The 15,655-nt window shown below is 36.0% G+C and overlaps 1 protein-coding gene across 1 annotated transcript; it reads left to right on the top strand.

Moving 5' to 3' along the window:
- Positions 1 to 6,825: 6,825 nt before the first annotated feature.
- On the top strand, positions 6,826 to 10,458 carry LOC136256254 (uncharacterized). The gene is made up of 2 exons (XM_066049181.1): positions 6,826 to 7,422; positions 10,200 to 10,458. Exons 1-2 carry the CDS (start codon positions 6,989 to 6,991, stop codon positions 10,288 to 10,290), a joined length of 525 nt encoding a protein of 174 aa, XP_065905253.1. The 5' UTR covers positions 6,826 to 6,988; the 3' UTR covers positions 10,291 to 10,458.
- The last annotated feature ends 5,197 nt before the right edge of the window (positions 10,459 to 15,655 follow it).

Consider the following 15,655-nt stretch of genomic DNA (forward strand, 5'->3'; position numbering starts at 1 on the left):
ATGATAAGACTTATCAACATGACAATCACTACTTACAAGGTATTTCTGCTATACTAAAAGTGGAAGCAGGATTTACATCAAAGTGACTACTAGCTGGTTTATTGTTTTTCCTTCTTTTTTTTACAATAACATCTACAATGACATTTCACACACATACTTCTGTAAAAGTGTAACAATTGTTGCAAGCATTGATGTCGTGACCAATAAAAGTGGAGGGCCATACACCCTCTGTTTATGAACATGATGATTCTAATACTTTAAATGTATATCTCTAAAGAATTTGTAGCTGTAATGGTTTAGGAGATATGTATCATGAACCATGCTTGTGGCTCAAAGTAGGGATTGCCCATGATTGTCTTTTGCAAAATCATAATAAATGCACAGCAAAAAAACACCTCAAAAAGCATCTATTAGCTCAGAACCACATTCTGGTGGTCCTCTCTGCAGGGAGTATATACATAAGTCCACTAGTGAGCATCACGTGAAAAAAGACAGTAGCCGTACTTCAGATAAAACTGAAATTTGCCATTTTGTTCATAGTCATGTTACTATAATATTATGGTCAGTATTGATGCCTTCTAATTAGGTAATAATAGTAGTAGCTACTGTAGAACACTTTGTATGTATATGTAACACATAATGTAATTTATTACTTCGTAATAAATTGAAGTTAACATGCTTGCTGTGGGTGTAGAATATGTACCTGCATATAGTTATTATAACCTAAGCACAGTGATGTCAGTTTGGTAATCATTGTCAGTTCGTACATTAGTTTTGAAAGTTTCAGGTCACATTAGCTGTACAGCTCGGTATGGTGGAAGGATGGTGTATATACTGTAGCTAGGCAAATAATACTAGACTGTGTATATTTGAGCATATAATAATAATATAAAATGGAGTCCTGGACTCCTGGTATCACCATTGTCCCCTGGAATATGCCACGGCAACCAACATGTGCACACGCACAAATACACACACTTACCCACTCAAGTCACTCACTCACTCACTCACTCACTCACTCACTCACTCACTCACTCACTCACTCACTCACTCACTCACTCACTCACTCACTCACTCACTCACTCACTCACTCACTCACTCACTCACTCACTCACTCACTCACTCACTCACTCACTCACTCACTCACTCACTCACTCACTCACTCACGCTGATTCAGTAAACTCACGCAATCACTCATATACAAAATTAATAGCAAAGTTTTTATTGCAGTGAACTGTGTTTAATACAGTATGTAAATACAGTAAATATGTAACATCTACCACTCACAAACAGCTACATTTATAGCCATATGGTAGAATTAGTACCACAGCAACCCAGCTATGGCTCTTCCTAAGAACCACCCAAAATGTTTTTATGAGTTTTTGTAAGGATTTGTTAAAATACACTAAATTAAAAAGCCTGCAAACATTGAACACCACACCTGAAAACTATATTCAACTACAGCACCATAACTTTAGAAAGGAAGTGGCCAGAATGAAAGTAAAGAAAGTTTTTAGGGAACACACTGAAAACATACTGCAAATAAAATCACCAAAACAAACCACTACCCTATCCTATTGCACCTAAGCATTCTGCTCAATACTTTTACCCACCTGTTATTACACAAAGTTTGCCAGCAAACTCGAAGTTTGCCAGCAAACTCGAAGCATCCGTGGTTACAGTAAGCTACTGCATTACCAAACATGTGCCATCTACACACAAAAGAATTTTTTAACTATTTTATTTAACCACCTGTAGATATATAATTATATTGTAAATAGCCATGTACAGTAAGTGCAGTGGTTGTAATGTGTTACTTTGGTAGTACTGAGTAACATTAACTACGTATATGCATTTAATTCATCAAGCATGATCATACAAGAATTGTTGTCAAAATTAAACTTAAAATTAATGTCCATGCTGCTGTATACATGACTGCCATGCCATGACTGTCCATGCAGCTGCTGTATGCTCTATATACATAGTACAAAGTGAATTAGAAAGGAATGGTACTGGTATTTACAAATAATTTCTATTCTAGCATTTCCATGTGCTCAAGACAATGCCACACATATGCAATTATGATGAGAAAGTATACATGTGGCTATGTGACTGTTGATCTCTGTACATATTCCTTTGTGAAAGCTCACTGAAAAGTTACAATTGCAAACAGATAATAGTTAAATTAGTATTATAGCTGATTAGTATGCTGCTATCACTTTGGTATGTATGAAGTACTTTTTAAGTGTTAAATCAATATTTAATACTAAGAAATATTGAGCAATTTGGTAATTAATATAAATATTTTTCACATCACCAGGGCAAGGTTTGAGGATGCCAAGAGGAGTGAACTTAATTTTATTATTTATTTATTATTAATGCTTTACAGGACAAGTGCTGAAGGTTTGTAGGACACCTGGTCCTACAGCCTGCTCAAAGACTTTAGCTATTTAAGGTGTGTTTGAAAAGTTGGAGAAAGGAGAAAAAATCCATGATTGGATCTAGGTAGCCTTGAACCTGCAGCCATCTGATTTACGCTCAAACGCTTACAGGAGTCTACCAGGTGGTCAGGATGTTTTCTCCTTGTTATTTTCATGTAATTATGTCCATAATCTAGCTGGGAGTGGTGAATTGATACAATATGAAACCTCATCTAGCATATTTTGTACCATATCACTAGAGAGTACTGGATACCATGACTGCTGTATACAAAGCAGTTAGAACATTCACACTTGTGTGGATACACAGTAGCCTATACTTGCAGTCTCTCTTATATAAAGTTATATATGGGTTAGTCTTATACGTAGCTGAAAACTGACCATATAGTGCACATGGTCTACCTTCATATACACAGTAGGATTGTTTTGGCAATAGGAGATTCTATTAATCCAAATATGGTGGTTAAATTATTACCACTGAAAATATTGCATATATAGTTAGCTAATGTGGTAATGTTGCCAACCCCATCACATATAAATAACTCCAACTGTTGAGGTTTTTATGCATATAGTAACCAACTGAAATGGTGACTGCTACTGTAACAATGCTTCTATCAATAATAGTGATAATCATTTTCCCTTTACTTTTCATTCAACATGCTGAAGGAAGCAAAGAAATTGTAGTGGTTATTGCTGTTGAGGAAGAAGAATACATCAAATTCTCTGGCTCTGGTGATTTGAGTGATGGATCTGGAATTAGTCAGGATGAAATATCTCCCTGTTGCACAACTGGAAACTGTACTTGTGATTCCTTCTTACATGCTCTGGTCAGTCTCACTGATAATGTTATGGTATATATAACAACTGATGTGGTGTTGTCTTCAATTGTACCAATAGTAGGTGTTGAGAATATCACAATACTAGGATATAACAATCCCACTGTGTATTGTAATAATAATGGAGGGGTAAAGGTTTCATCTTGCAATAATATAATTGTTGAAGGCATTGTATGGAAAAACTGTGGTTCCAAAAATAATCCAGTGCTGGGTATGCACAAAATGTCCAATATAGCAATTGAGAATTGCACCTTTCAACAATCACGAGGGCAAGCAATTTCTCTGGCGAATATCAAGGGAGATGTGTACATTAACAAGTGTATGTTTGTCCATAACAACCATTATAGAGGGGATGGTGCATCTATCTACTATTTATCACAACACAGTCAACTGTACATGTGCTTAAAAATCCACAATTGCAAATTTAGTGATAATGGCAGAGCTGAAAGTGTTGTTTATATCAATGGCCTTGTTTATATCAATGGCCTTGAAAAAATTAATGAACCTATTTCTTTAATGAATTCTGAGTTCACTAACAACAATGGGGTCCCGATATATATTATCAATGAGAATATTCATATTCATGGTATCACATTGTTTAAGGATAACACAGCAAAGGAAGGTGGTGGTATTTACAGCATTTATTCCAATGTAGTATTTGATGAACAATCTAATGTGACATTTTTCCACAATAATGCTACTAATGGTGGTGGCATTTTCAGTAGTCACTCTAAAATTGTATTTGATGGTAACTCAACAGTTAAATTTACTGCCAACAATGCCATACAAAGTGGTGGTGCTATATGGGCTCCTTCTAATTCTGTTGTCTCATTTAAAGGAAGCTCTATAGTAATTTTGTCCTTTAATAATGCTATATCTGGTGGAGCGATAAACAGTAGACATTATAGCAAAGTTTTATTTGAAGAGAGCACAACAGTAACATTTACCAATAATACTGCAAATATACACGGTGGAGCTATAATGTCTCTTCGTAGCTCTACTGTTTTGTTTAAAGGTAACTCTACAGTTAGGTTTATCAGTAATAATGTTGTGTTGTACCATGGTGGGGCTGTCTATTCTGCTGAAAGCTCTGATATGCACTTTAAAGAAAATTGCAAAGTAGAATTTGCTGAAAATAAGGTTGGATGGGTTGGCGGAGCAATATTCTTTTTCAATTACAATGTACTTACTAGAGTCACTGTTTCATTTGAAGGAAAATCAGTTGTAACATTTACTAATAATATTGCCAAAAGGGCTGGTGCTATGTACGGAAGAAAGTGTGACATCTTGGTTACAGAACACTCCTCACTAACATTTACTAACAATAATGCTATACGGGAAGGAGGAGCTATATATACTGAAGATGAATCTACTGCTGTATTTGAAGGGACATCTACGATGACATTTACTTCTAACAGAGCCACAACATCCGGTGGAGCCATATACTCTGAGAATCACTTGAGAATTATATTCAAAGGGAATACAAATTTCATATTTAATAACAATGAAGCTGGGGAAAATGGTGGGGCTATTTACTCTACTACAAACTCTCATATTGTGTGTAGAGGCAATTCAATGGTGCAGTTTACTAATAATACAGCCTTATTTGGTGGAGCAATGCATTCCTATAATTCTGATGTTTCATTTGCAGTTAATTCATCCACTACATTCACTGGCAATACAGCTACACAAAAAGGTGGAGCATTGTATGCATATAATTCTGGTCTTCTATTAAATGAAACCTCCACTCTAAAATTCATAACCAACAAAGCCTTAAATCAAGGTGGAGCTATATATTCTACAACTGGATCAGATATTTATTTTGTGGGACACACTTCATTGTTATCATCATCATCATCATCATCATCATCATCATCATACTTTATTAATAACACTGCTGAGTATGGTGGAGCTGTTTTTATATCAGGTTCCAGTATGAAATTTGGACACTATTCCACTGCAATCTTTGATGATAATGCTGCTCTACAAAATGGTGGTGCAGTCTACTTTAGTGATCAATGTAGCGCTACATTTAACAATTATTCCAACATCACATTCTCAAATAATCTAGCAGAAAGATATGGTGGAGCATTGTATCTAAAACTTGCTCAAAAGACAGTAAAATATAGTTCAAAGTCTAGTACTAAGTTTCATAATAACTATGCTAGAATTGCAGGTTATTCACTATACGTCTCTGTGACAAAATCATGTAATATCAACTGTCTAAATGATAGCATAAGTGGTATACGTGAAGATTTGCAGCAAAATATTCAGTTTAGTAAGGAAATAGCTGCTACTCCAAATAAACTTGAGCTTTACCATCCAGCTATATGTATTGATGGATATGATGCTGACCAAATTGTGAAGTATACTATTTAAATAATATAATGCTCGGTGAAGAAATTACTCTTGATGCTTGTGTATTTGACTATTACAATCAACCTTCTAATGCAGCTCAATTTAAAGTTACTGGGGAGGATGATCCCAACTACCAGGTTGATGGTGTACATGACATTTTAGTATCATGTGGTAGTAATGCATTCCAAGGCGTTAGAATTACTGGAAACAAATCTTTATCTGTTGCATCTTATAATTACACACTGACTATTGCATTTCATGTTGGTCCTACATCTGAAGAAGGTAGTTTTTCTAGCATGTTAATAGTTGCACTATCACCATGTCACCCTGGATTTTGGCATTATAAGAAATCCCAGAAATGTGTATGTTATGATGGTAACAATATTGTGTTTTGTTCTGGTACCAATTCAACTATCAAGAGAGGTTACTGGTTTGGTAGTGTGAATGGACAACCAACAGTAGCAGTATGTCCTGTTAACTATTGTGACTTTAGCTGCTGTGAGACTACTGATGGATTCTATAGTCTTTCACCATTAAGAGCAAATCAGTGTAGATCACACAGATCTGGTCCTGCTTGTGGTAACTGCAAGGAAGGTTTAACTTTATCATTTGATTCTGCTGAATGTGTCAAAACTGAGAAGTGTACAACAGGACAGACAGTACTGGTAGTGATATTAACAGTCTTGTACTGGATAGCTGTAGTTGTAGCAGTGTTTATTATGATGTACTTCAAGGTCCCAATTGGATATTTGTATGTTATCACATACTATTATAGCATACTGGATGCTTTGCTAAACCAAACTTTATACCTTTCACAATGGCTTCTCACTACTTTTAACACTGTAGCTAGCATTTTCAAAATAACTCCACAGTTTCTAGGACAACTTTGTTTAGTGAAAGGAATGAGTGGAATTGACCAACATTTCCTTCATTATGTGCACCCCTTTGCTGTTTCTTTAATTCTTCTAGCAATAATTCTATTAGCAAGAGTATCCTACAGGTTTTCATCATTCATCAGTAGAGGAATTATCCATGTCATTTGCCTTCTGCTGTTATTATCATACACTTCAGTGGCGACTACTTCACTACTGCTAATGAGAACACTGACATTCTTAGATGTGGATACGATTTACACATACCTATCTCCTGATATTGAGTATTTTCATGGTCGTCACTTAATTATCATATGCTATTGTAGCAGTGTTATGTACAATAGTGATTGTGATTGGTCTACCACTTCTACTCCTACTTGAACCATTCCTTAACCAAAGACTAAATTTTACCAGGTTTAAACCACTACTAGACCAGTTCCAGGGGTGCTACAAGGACAAGTATCGTTATTTTGCAGCTTATTACATGATTTGTCGACTGGTGATAGTAATAATAATCATCACAACCCCATCCAATAATGTTCTAGTTCAGTACATACTAATTGGTACATGTGTACTAATAGCTGCAGTACAAGTACTATTGAGACTATATCAGCTAAAATCACTGAATACATTTGATGGTGTAATTCTACTGTTAACAATTTTGGTTTCGGTGATACCAGTTCTTGATAGTTCTAAGACCGATGTACTTATAGGAATAACTTTATTTGTAGTGCTATTGCCGCTAATACTGTTTGTAATCATTTTGCTACTGATGTTCAAGAACAATATCAGGAAAATGTTAGCACACTGCAAACCTAAAAACACTGAAGAAGCAGTCAACAATTCTGATATACCATTAAATGAATTTGGTGTTGTTGTTAATGAATACTCAAGGAGAAATGCTACTATATGTGATATGTAAGTTACTCAGCTGTATTGTAATTGTAATTGTAATTGTAATATTTAAACAGGGATTCCACTCAGTGAAAAACACTGATTTTCAGTGGAGCCCTGCGAAACAAGCATACATACATACATACACAAATACATATATACATACATACATACATACATACATACATACATAAACATACAACACAAAAAGGTATACAAAGAACAGTACACAAAACTACACAGATACAATCAACTAAATTTATCATGATATAACCGTACAAATTTAGATAAGTTGGTTGCTTCAGTAACAGTTGATGGTAAACTGTTCCATATCATAGCTCTCCTGTAATAAAAACTTCTTTTCCCATAATTGTTGTTTACTCTAGGAACAAAGAGTCTATTAATGTTTCGACCAATATGACCTGTGATTAGTCTCGCGTGGCCAGACCGCTTTTTCTCCCACGGCGCTTATCGATTGGAAATTATAAGCGCTTTTTCGAGCAGGCGCTTATAATTTCCAATCGATAAGCGCCGTGGGAGAAAAAGCGGTCTGGCCACGCGAGACTAACCTTTTTCGAGCAGGCGCTTATAATTTCCAATCGATAAGCGCCGTGGGAGAAAAAGCGGTCTGGCCACGCGAGACTAACCTGTGATATCTCTGGAATAGTGAAATATATTGTGGAGATACGAAGGTAGCTTCTGGTGAATAGATTTAAAGATCTGTATAGCTGTATGAAACTTACGACGTTCCACCAAAGTAAAGGAAAACTTGCTCTGGTACAATGCTGGCAATTTTTTCATAAACTTAGAGTGAGTTCTTTCAATCAGTGCAGTAAACTTAGCGGTGGTGGGGCACCACACAACATCACAGTAATCATGTATGCAACCATGCAGTGCAAAATACATGCCTTACGTATATGTGGCCATGCTTTAAATGATTTATGGAACTTTCTAGTCGTGTAGCTTCACCATACACTAGGACTCGTAATTAACACGCGTTGCACGAATTATTAGCAGCCTGAATGCACACGAACTAGTTTAACAAAGTAACTCACACGTATTTCACCATAGTTTGGCATGGTAGACGTTCATCGCGTATTTTGGCAGGTTTTGCTCGCAACCCACAATCGATTCTATTGTGAGTCACGGTGAAATAATTCCGTGATATCTCCAGGACTTGTCCGTTTACATTAACAAACGTAACAGCAACGTTACCTTCTCCCACCCATCATCGAAGCATTTAGGTATGTCTATAAAAGGTAAAACTTGTATTGGTTGGGTGATTGATCACTCAGCGCGGCGTGGCTATCAGCCTTCACCGGCGTGGGTGATTAGTTGTACTGGCGCGAGCCCCGCAGGATATTAGCCTGCACTAAGATACGTGGGCAACCGCCCTTATTGCCCACAAAGAGTGCTTTATTCGTTCAATAAAGCACTCCTTCTGGTAATAGCCGGCTGAAAGCGAACTAGAAATTCAAAGTACACGTTTCCTTTGATCTAGCCCAAGCAAAATTCAAAGTATTATATAATGTAGACATTTACTGATTCAGTTGTTTGCTTATATAGTAAATAGTGAATTTTCAGCCAGTTCCTCTGTGAGCATATCACTGACAAAATGAGTGATATCTACCCAAAAAACATCTTCACTGTAAAAAGGTACATCCAAGAAACTACAAGTATCTGTAAAAACAGCTCAGTTGTAGAGAAAGACCTCATGAAAGTAAAAATAACTGGTAACTTAAAGAGCTGATATTTGGAATGGCCAAGAATCAATCTTACTGTAGTTACCAAAGTTTGATCCATGCAAGAAGACCTTGCCTGTAAAACAGGTGTACTTATGAAAATAAAGTAACTGGCAACTGAAATAGCTGATATATGAAGCAGCCAAGAATGAATGTTGATATACAACTAATTGCAATTAACTACATGCGTTTAACATTGAACCTTTATCATTCAGCCATGTTCTACACTCATTCTTGCTGCATCCTAAATTAATTTCTTTTAACTCTAATTGACTGGTAATTTGGCCACCTAATACACTGACTATTAAAAAAGACAATCACATTACCAACCAATTTAAGTTAAAAGAGATTAATTTAGGATGCAGCAAGAGTGAATGTAGAACACAGCTGAATGATAAAGGTTCAATGTTAAACTTTTGTTAATTGTAATTGGCTGCTTCAGACATCAGCTGTTTTAGTTGCCAGTTACTTTTACTTTCATAAGTGCACCTGTTTTACAGCCAAGGTCTTCTTACATGGATCAAAACTTTGGTAATTATAGTTAGTTGTATATTTGATTCTTGGCCGATCCAGATAACAGCTCTTTTAGTTGCCATTTATCTTAGGTCTTTCTCTACAACTGAGCTGTTATACGTACATTGGGTTACAGGTACTTGTAGTTTCTTGGACACATCTTGCAAAGGTGTTTTTTTAGGGTAGTTAAATTTACTGATTCAGTTGTTTGCATAATATTGTAGTGAATTTTCAGTAATCTTTGCTTCTATCATAGCCACTAAATCTAACAAGAAATACACCAACAGGCCTGGATGTGAATAACATAAATTCTCTGTTTTGTAGATATCTTTCCACTGGTTGGTATTATACATAATATAATATGAATACCAGAACAACATTTTGTAAATCTGTGGATAACAGATGTTCAACCATTTGCTGCTAAACTCAATGCAGAAATGGAAAAACATAACCGCTTTAGTGGAATATTGCACCATTTTTGTTGCCTACTAGCTAGCTAGCTACTTGTTCTGTATGTAATTCATCAAATGTATGTTGTCTTTATAGTGACCAGGTCAAAGATTATGATGATGATGACATTGATTTTACCCGATATCGAGAATCTTTCATAGAAATTATGGATGATATTAAAGACTAAAAGTCACTGAATTTGCAATGCAACATACGTAAAGCAGCATGGTGATACTGTACTGCACATTACATAATATACTTATATTCATGCATGTAACATTCTCAATCATCAGTATAGCTACAGTATATGTATATGTAACCAGTATAACACACACTACTTTAATTGTTTGCAGGAATTATATATATATACACACACACATGCAATGCATTATGTATGGTACATATGTGAAATTACGACTGAGGTTTATATAGCCACTCAACAAGTATTAAATGGCATAGGCTATACAGTATACACCGGTACACGCTTGTAAGGATAGCTACTTTGTTATATATATTAGTTGTCCTGTTTACTATTTTGTGATAGGTTAAAGATGTGGAAATTTTTAGATTAAAGATTTCCTAAGCTGTAACTTCATGTTGTATCACTAAGTATGACATATCAAAGTGTCCCATATCTTTAAACTGAGCAAACTGCTTTCTTAGCATAATGCCTGGGGGTCGGTCTATGACTATTGTGATGACTGGCCACTAAGGTACGTACATTACTGACTTGCATAATGTGACTGGCTTCTTATGTATGTTGCAAACAGTGAAAACTACACCTTTGAACTACAGCAACCACAATACTAAATGATAACATACTATAACCTTGAAAGGAAGTATGTATGAAAAGAAGGGAACATTCAGATTCTTTTGTCATCAAACTTACAGAAATGTTCATCATGCAATAAGGTAGCTAGTGCTGTAAAGCTATTAGGGTGTACACTTTTTCACAGAAATGCATTGACAAGTAACCAGTCAGTCTGTCTCACAATATCTTCATGAGGTCTTCCTTTCTCTTATTTTTGCTGACAGTGCAAGATGTCAATTCTTGATAGCATATAATAACTTCCCTGTGCTGACTATCATGTTTAAAATATAGAGTGGCCAATTCTCTCAATAATTTACTGCAATAATATCCCGTTTCTTAACAATTTCCCAAACTTTCTCAAAAGTTGTATGATTTCTCAAAAAAATTCTCAGAACTTTCTTGACTGCAATTTAAATTATTTCTTGTAGACATCAGGGTTGGATATTACAGCTTTTGGAGGTTACACTCCTAGGCCCTTTAAACACAACCATATATACTGCAGCATTTATCCTGTGTATGCCCTTTAATATATGACAGTTAGCTAGTATTATCACTGCTATAGAGAATAATAATTTCACTAAGTTACAGAGGCTCACAATGCTTATTCAGTATGAGTTCAGTCAAAATTATTAAGCTAAATTTCTAAAATTTTCTTGCAGGGGGGCATGCCTCTGGACCAGATAATTCTGTATGCTGAGTGTGCTTCACACACTGTACTAGCTAACCACTATATTATGTAATTGTATCAACCAGTTGTCTTAGCCTCCACTATAGATGCCTCTATTGTAGCACCTACCTACAGCTTTTCACAAATATTAATGATCTTATCTAGCTGATCGCAGTGTATAAAAGACATAGAATTGTAACTTTTAAGCAATTTAATGATGGATGTTCTATTAGAGTAGTTGACTGTTCTATTAGAGTATTTCAATGTTTAGTAGCTATTTAGCAGTTTCGCTTCTGAAATATAACTTTGACCCCCTCTTGTTGATTCCTAGAAGAAATTAGCCTTTCTTGCTCTTTCTATCTTTTCACTGCATATGTATGCTAAAGATGCAGCTGTACCTGTACTGTAACTTCCACTAGCTTTCTAGTTAGCACATTTGGAGTACTTCAGCACCCCATGCATCCCTCTCCTCCCTCACAAAAGGATTTTAGTTTGCTGGTGCCTTGTGGTATCATGCAACTACACCCAATAAATGCTCATACAAATTGTTTATTCAGCAGTTTCAACATACAGTCATACATCACTAACTAGAATCTGGTTTCACCCAGTCACAAAAATCAAATCAACAATCAACACTCATGGCACAACCTTAAATGACTAACTAGTTCATCACTTGGACAAGTGTAACTAGCTATCATATAGACTTTCACCTGGTCATCCCCCAAATTCCTATCCTAGAATAAACATTGACCTGAGTACAAATCACATAATTATAGTATTGTGAAAAATATCTTTCATGAAAAACAGATTATCACATGTTCCATTTAATGCACTAGAGCACACACACATATACCTGTACAGTATACCACCCATAAAGAAATCATTAGGAACTAATAGAGAATTTAGTGGTACTTGCTGAGAAACTTTATACACACATGATCATGTTTGCTTCCTTAGGAATGCAAATGTAATTCATATGACATTTGAGGAAGACTGTACGTGTTAACAATATTCAAGGCTTGTACAACTGCCAGATGTTTGGCGGTGATAAGATAATTAGCTATCAGTGGTCAGGTATCATACAGTGATCAAACATTTCAACTAACCAACAAAGTCAGAGCCTTCTTACAAAGAAACCTGTCAAGTATCTGTGTAGTCAACTTGTTGCATGACTTACATCTGCCAGCCACGACCTATAGCTACTAAGTATCCAACTGTCTAGTTCCCCACATCTAGTCAATGATATTAACAGAATCAATGCCGGTTTGTGTATAACAGAACAGCTAGTGTTAAGTCATCTGAACTGGCCAACTCTAGAACTTAAACCAACCTAAATAACAACTATATGTTTTACAAAGTTATGATCTAATCCCATGACCGACTACCTCACCCAGTTTCGAGTTCTGCATCCACATAAGATACATAGCTACAACTGGCAGCAAGATCAAACACCTATTAAATATATTTTTATTTTGAATTCATCCAAACGAAACTTCTATTGTTTCCATGGCCCAATATTTACATCCATCTTCTATCAGAATATGGAATGCCATCCTTGAACATAGTTATGTATGCATGTCATCAAAGCACCTGACCTTGAACACTATAAAAATCTTTAAGAATATAATGACTAGAATCAATCAATCCAATGCAAATCACAAAATTCATAAAAAGCAGTTAATTTTCTCCGGATAACTCCGCTCACTAGTCATTTACCTACTTGAGCTCGTATAAAAACAGGTTCGGATATTTCAGTGCTGCGGATAGCTAAGTGCTGTTCTTGTTAATAATGCTGGTAGCTACGCTAGCACTCTGCTTTATGGTTGACGTGGTATTCTCCATGGGCGGGCAGTCAAACAGAAGATGGTAAGTTAGTACGTACCTTATACTACGTATACGTTCTATGAGGCAAGTTAACAAGTTCGTGCAGTAGCTAGCTACGTGTATATTATTGTATTATTTTTTCCCGGGCTTGATGGACTGGAATGGAAGCAGTATAATGTCACACCTGTGCATAATAGCGGACCTTAACATGATCCTTCAAATTATCGTCCAATCTCTGTTGTTCCCGGGAGTCATTGCTAAAACCCTAGAAAAGATTGTTGCAAACCAACTGAATCGGTACTTTGAATCCAACAAACTTCTGCGCTCCTTTCAGGGTGCATATCGTCAAGGAAAATCTACAGACTGAACAAATCCTCCTTATGTGACCGGATTTGCAAAAAGGTGCCTTTTTCACACAAAAAAAATTGACCCATTTTTTGAACTTTTAAGTTTTATAACTTTTTGATCACAGCATGTAATTGCCTGAAATTTTCCATGAGTGCAACTAAAGTATCTGGCTGCATTGTGAAGCTAACAACAAGTTAATCAGTATAAGGAGTCAAGTGTTACATCATTTTGTTTGCTGGCATGTAAAATATGTGAAAAGGTACCTTTTCACAAATCCGGTCACCTTTTATGCTGTTGATATATTGTAGGACTGTGGAAAAATTGTGTGCACAGCCTTTTTAGATCTCCGCAAAGCGTTTGATTCTTTGATCACACCATTTTACCGAACCACCTTTAATAGTGAGCTGGGTGTGTCTAGGAGTGAACTTACATGGTTCACAAACTATCTTTCCAATCGTCTCCAATGAGTGAAACTTAATGGTAGTACTTCGATCTTCTTGGACAACTGTAAAGGGTGGGATCCCTCAAGGCAGTGCTCTAGGACCACTGTTGTTCCTTATTTATGTTAATGAAATGCCTTCTATTGTCAAGTTTGGTAAACTATTACAATTTGCAGATGACACCACACTTATCTGCTGTGGTTCTGACTTTGACTCCGTGAAGATGCAGTTATCCCATGACCTTACATTGGATACCTGCTAGTCGTCTGAAACTTAACATCAATAAATCCATTGTAATGTGGTTTACACCTAAATCATCTCAAAATGTGTCATGTCCCTCCATTATTGTTAATGACAATTAGCTAAAAGAAGTCTACCACCAAAAATATTTGGGAATCATTTTTGATAAGTGGTTATGTTATAATGATGTATGTAAACGAGTCATCAAGTTATAATGATGTATGTAAACAAGTTGCATATTATCTTCACTTTTTAAGTACTCATCTGAACTCTTTGACATTTTCCATCCTTAAATTACTCACAGAATCACTAATCTTTTTGAGAATAAGTTACGCATTACTAGTGTGGGGTCCTCCTTTGAGGAAGGATCAAATTTCTTGTTTACAGCGATTGCAAAATCGTGCTGTCCGTATAAATAAATCTTTAAATATATTTGATCACATATCTGTACATCGTAGAGAGCTGCACTGGCTATCTGTACCTGACATCATACAATTACAATCTATTGCTGCTATGTTTCGCTACTACAAGCAAAAATAGACTTCACAATTAGATCCTCCAATTGCCTTTGGTCGTCAGCACTCATACAACACATGCTGTGGTGATTATTTTGCGAATACTTGTAATTTTAAGCTCTCCAGAACTAGGAAATATTTTTGCTGTAGTGCTACTGCTTATTGGAATTCAATCCATTCAACAGCATCATTTCCTAGTACAATGACTTGTCCTATCTTTGTTAATTATGCTAAATCTATATACTTAGCTAAGTAATTATGAGTGTTAAATTTGTAGCTATGTGTCCTGTGTTGTGTAGTTTGTTATTATTAACTAATGTACTTTTTGTATATTTGTTTTGTGCTTTGCTCTGTGTGTTGTATATGTACTTAGTTGCTCTGGTAAGGAAGAACGGCTTATGCCAATTACCTAGAGGATAAACAATAAATCAAATCAATCAAACCACTGCCCTTGCCTACCACCCCCAGCACAAAGAACGGAACACGCTGGACAACTGAAAGAGAAAATAAGAATTTGAGTAACTCTGTCAGCATGTTACTCGGACAGACGGGACTCCACATGCACTAAATCCATTGGTGGTGTAAGCATAAATGGATGAGCATGCACCTCGAATGCATTGAATGGCTGACTGGAGCAAAGAGAAACTAAGACAACACCGAAGCCAACCAAGGACCACAAAGTATTCATTACCCCACTTAGCCAATAA

This window comes from Dysidea avara, chromosome 5 (assembly GCF_963678975.1).
Source record: "Dysidea avara chromosome 5, odDysAvar1.4, whole genome shotgun sequence".
Taxonomy (NCBI): Eukaryota; Metazoa; Porifera; class Demospongiae; order Dictyoceratida; family Dysideidae; genus Dysidea; species Dysidea avara.